Below are 4,004 nucleotides of genomic sequence, written 5' to 3'. Positions count from 1 at the left end.
TAATTTTCATTAATATTTTTCCTATTTGTTTTACCTCTTGAACTTTTCACCAATGAATTATCTTATTTAATTATACTCATAACTCAAAAATAAATGAAAAGGCAAATTAAAAGATGGAAATCAATAGTTTATAATGGCTATTAAACCTATAGTAGTTTCATTCACTAATCCTCCATTTAATAACTATTACTCATGAGCTTTCAAATTACAAACTATATTTCATGGTTGAATTAAATTTTTGTTTTTTGTTTTTTTTGCAAGAATGGTATGTCTCATATATTCCAAAAAGAAGGAGTACATGAGAGTTCTTACAAAGCAATATCCCCTATATAATATTTCTACTGTATATAGATCTCCTATACAACTTTGTTATACATTATGTAATGAGCTATTCTGAATTTAAAGCAGCCAAACCTTCATCATAGATGGTTTCAGGGGCAGAATTAAGGAGCACTGCACTGACAGTGAACTGAATTCTCCTAAGCATAGTTGCTGTAGACAACTCTTTCCCTTCAAAAGCACGATCGTTTCTTTCCTGCCAGTTGGAGTAAACCAGGGCACCAATACTACAGTTGTTCAAACTGTATCTCCAATCCTTCCTCTAGTTCCTTGCAGCAACAGACACAAGGAGAGAGGGCAGATCAGTGGAAGGAGTAGACAAGTTCAGCCACTTCTTAATCTGGATCATCAACTCTCTAGTGTATGGACACTTGAAAAACAAATTATCAGCACACTCAGCATCAGACTTACATAGGTAACATCTGTTCACCAGTGGAAGACCTCTAACATTCAGCTGGTCAATGGTTGCAAGCTTATGTTGAATAGCTAACATTTAAGTGATTCTATGACTGGATAGCACAGTGCTCTGATGGATTGCTTTGAACACAGGACTAACAGGATATTTGTATCTGAGCTCCTCATAAGCAGCTTGAACAGAGAATCTTCCTTTGATAGAGCAACGTGCCAGTAGAGATTTAACAGCAGAAATGCTACCAAGCTGCTCAATACAAGCATTTCTGACTTTGAGTATCCCTTTAAGACTCTCAGGAAACCTGCTTTGGAGTGTAAGGTCCCAAATAGTGATGTGATCCAGAAAGTAGTTCTGAATCCAAGACATCCAGATGGCACCTTGCTGATGTTCCAGATTCCAAAGCCATTTAAGCATAGCAGCTTTGTTCCAGACATCAGCTGCCTTAACCTGAAATCCACCTTCATCCCAAGGAGCACAGATACTGTGCCATGCTTTGAAAACAAGTTTCCTAGTATTTTCAAGTCTCCCCCAAAAGATATCTCTGCTGAGTTTGGCAATGGCATCACAAATGGCTCTTGGCAAGAAAAGACTGGTGCACCAAAAGTTATTAAGACCAAAAACCATAGAGTTTAGGACTTGGATTCTGCCTGCATAAGAGAGATGCTGACTAGAGCAGCTCCCAATGATGTTCTGAATTTTTAGCAACAGGCCACTTTACATGTCCATAGTGAGTCTAACAGTATTAATAGGAATCCCTAAGTATGTGAAAGGAAACTTGCCTTCCTTGATTCCCATTGCCATAAGGATCAGGTTCTTGACTACAGTCTGAACACCTCCAAAATAAGCCTCAGTTTTGTCCAGATTAGCTTTTAAACCAGACTATTTAGAAAAGGCAAAAAGTATATCAGTGGCTCTCTGGACAGATGGGAGATCTCCCCTTGTGAAAATCATGAGATCATCTGCAAAAACCAGATGGGTTAATCCTATCCTGGAGCATTTAGGATGGTAAGAAACATTTGGAGTTTTGCACATAGTCCTGAGACTTCTGGAGAGAATTTCCATACTAAGGACAAAGAGGTATGGTGAGAGAGGATCTCCTTGCCTCACTCCACTCCTCCCTTTAAAGAACCCACGATGAGATCCATTCACTTTTAGAGTAAACCAGGAGCCAGAAATGCAACTCATGATCCACTTGATAAAAGGTGAAGGGAAATTGAGCTGAGTAAGCATATCCTGGATAAAGGACCATTAGAGAGTATCAAAAGCTTTGCTTATATCCACTTTAAGCATACATCAAGGAGTGATGTATTTCCTAGAGTAACCATTTACTAGCCCTTGTGTGAGCATCACGTTTTCAAATAAGCTCCTTCCTTGGACAAATGCAGCTTGCTCAGGTCCTACAAGGGAGGGCATGATACTTTTTAACCTATTAGTAAGAATCTTGCAAATGGTCTTGTAAATAGTGGAGCAACAAGAGATAGGACGAAAGTCCTTAACAGATTGAGGGGAGGCTTTCTTGGAAATGAGAGTAACAAGAGTTACATTAGCTTGTTTGAATTAAAAAATTGAAAAAAACTTGAAAAAAAAATGTAACTTACCAAAATTCACATAAAAAATTCTTAATTTACAATTAAAATTCCCATTTTACAATAAAAAAAATGTTAGTGAATCGATTAACATTTTTCATAGTAATATAGCTCATAAAAGTTATACATTTATTTATTTATTTATTTAAAATTACACAAACTTGAAAAGAAAAACAAATGAATAGCTTAATAATATTCTTAAACGTAAAATTATGACATTTTATATTCAACCATTATTTAAGTTCAACCCACGATAATTTTCACATAAGTCCAATAATTTTCTTAAAGGCATCGTCGAATTTTCTCACAAGTCTCTTCTAATTCCCTACCTTAGCCTAACCGTTACTCCATTTAACTCTCATACTAATATTGCAATAATTCCTACCAACATAAAGATTATATAAAGCAACCCATTATATACAACCCTTTGAATGATTTTGTTTTTTTCCTAATTAATATTTATGTCATTTAAAGTTTGTGAACACTAATTTTAGTGTACATCATTTAACTTCCAAATTAGCATTATTTAGCCTCTCCTATTTAAGACCGTCTCATTTGTTTTCCTCCAAAACAATCATTTGGGGTGGTAAAAATTTGCAGTATTTTCTTTAACTTGAATTTGGAATGACGAATTGCTAGTTTGTGTATTGTTTTTTGTTGTACTTTTGTTTTGTAGGCGGTACGAAAGGAAGACTTTGTGGTGAAGTCGTATGGTTAGCGGCTAACTATTGATGCCATGCACATTCCACAGGTAAATTCACTTTTTTTTTATAAAACTAACAACTTCAATATTTCAATTTGGTTTTAGAGTTTTCTAATTCGTACATAATAAAATTCTAAAATTTATGAATTTTTATTAGATGATGATTAAAATTAAAGAATAGGAATATGTATCAATGATGAAATTAATTTCGATTTCATTTGATATTCACAAAAAAAAAATCAACTATCTAAATTTTTAAGTTTCCTAGAGATAACCCGTGATTTTCACGGGTAACAAAACTAGTTATTATATTAAAACTCTAACATAACGATGATTTGTTTCAAATTTCTTGAAAACTTTAATACGGAATAAGCCGATATAAGATGGCACATGTCGATATAAACCAAGTTCACAGTATTAAGAATCAATTAAGACAAGAACCTAACTTGGTAAAAGTCAAAATTCGGGTAAGTATACCACTCATTTTTGAAAAATTTAAGACGGATAAATCTCTCATTACTTCACAAGATGTTATAGTCAAAGCTTATGTATACTTCTCACAACTTTTTCGGAAAGTTTGTCACCCCTTTAGGGCGGAAAAATTCAAATCATTTTATGATACGTAGTTGCTCTTTCATGTACATGTTTTAATTTTTCATGTATATTTTTTCATTATCTTTCCATCACCTGCCCTTTTTTTGAAAGACAAAATATTCTCTCTTCTCCTATTACTCTAAAAAATTAATCAAATTCTTGGCACATTTAAGAATTGTGCATCCAAATCACATATATATCAAGTGATAATTGTATTTTCAATCTTTAAGCATTAATTTATTATATCAATTTAAAAATTAGGGTTTAAAAATTATTTTAGGGATCCTTCATACAAACTATGTTAACAATAGTAGCCACGCTAAAACGAGCATTTCGATACAAAGTAGGTAGCCATTAGAATTGAAAAGAT

General features: G+C 33.7%; 1 protein-coding gene across 1 annotated transcript; it reads right to left on the bottom strand.

The window, feature by feature from the left end:
• Positions 1-832: 832 nt before the first annotated feature.
• Positions 833-1,936, bottom strand: LOC141655551 (uncharacterized). Its single transcript, XM_074462625.1, has 3 exons — positions 1,721-1,936; positions 1,490-1,630; positions 833-1,441 (listed from the first exon to the last, which is right to left on the bottom strand). Exons 1-3 carry the CDS (start codon positions 1,934-1,936, stop codon positions 833-835), a joined length of 966 nt encoding a protein of 321 aa, XP_074318726.1.
• Between the last annotated feature and the right edge of the window lie 2,068 nt (positions 1,937-4,004).

This window comes from Silene latifolia, chromosome 5 (genome assembly GCF_048544455.1).
Source record: "Silene latifolia isolate original U9 population chromosome 5, ASM4854445v1, whole genome shotgun sequence".
NCBI classification, from domain to species: domain Eukaryota; kingdom Viridiplantae; phylum Streptophyta; class Magnoliopsida; order Caryophyllales; family Caryophyllaceae; genus Silene; species Silene latifolia.
Note: the sequence above shows the minus strand (reverse complement) of the source record. Positions and strands in the feature narration are given on the sequence as shown.

What these genes read in the sequence shown, in the direction of transcription:
- LOC141655551 (XM_074462625.1), bottom strand. Translation starts at nt 1,936, where the DNA reads ATGAGTTGCATTTCTGGCTCCTGGTTTACTCTAAAAGTGAATGGATCT. An exon ending in GGATAGGATTAACCCATCTG is followed by an intron (nt 1,631 to 1,720) that starts GTTTTTGCAGAT and finishes TTTTCTAAATAG; the next exon opens with TCTGGTTTAAAAGCTAATCT. An exon ending in TAGGGATTCCTATTAATACT is followed by an intron (nt 1,442 to 1,489) that starts GTTAGACTCACT and finishes CTAAAAATTCAG; the next exon opens with AACATCATTGGGAGCTGCTC.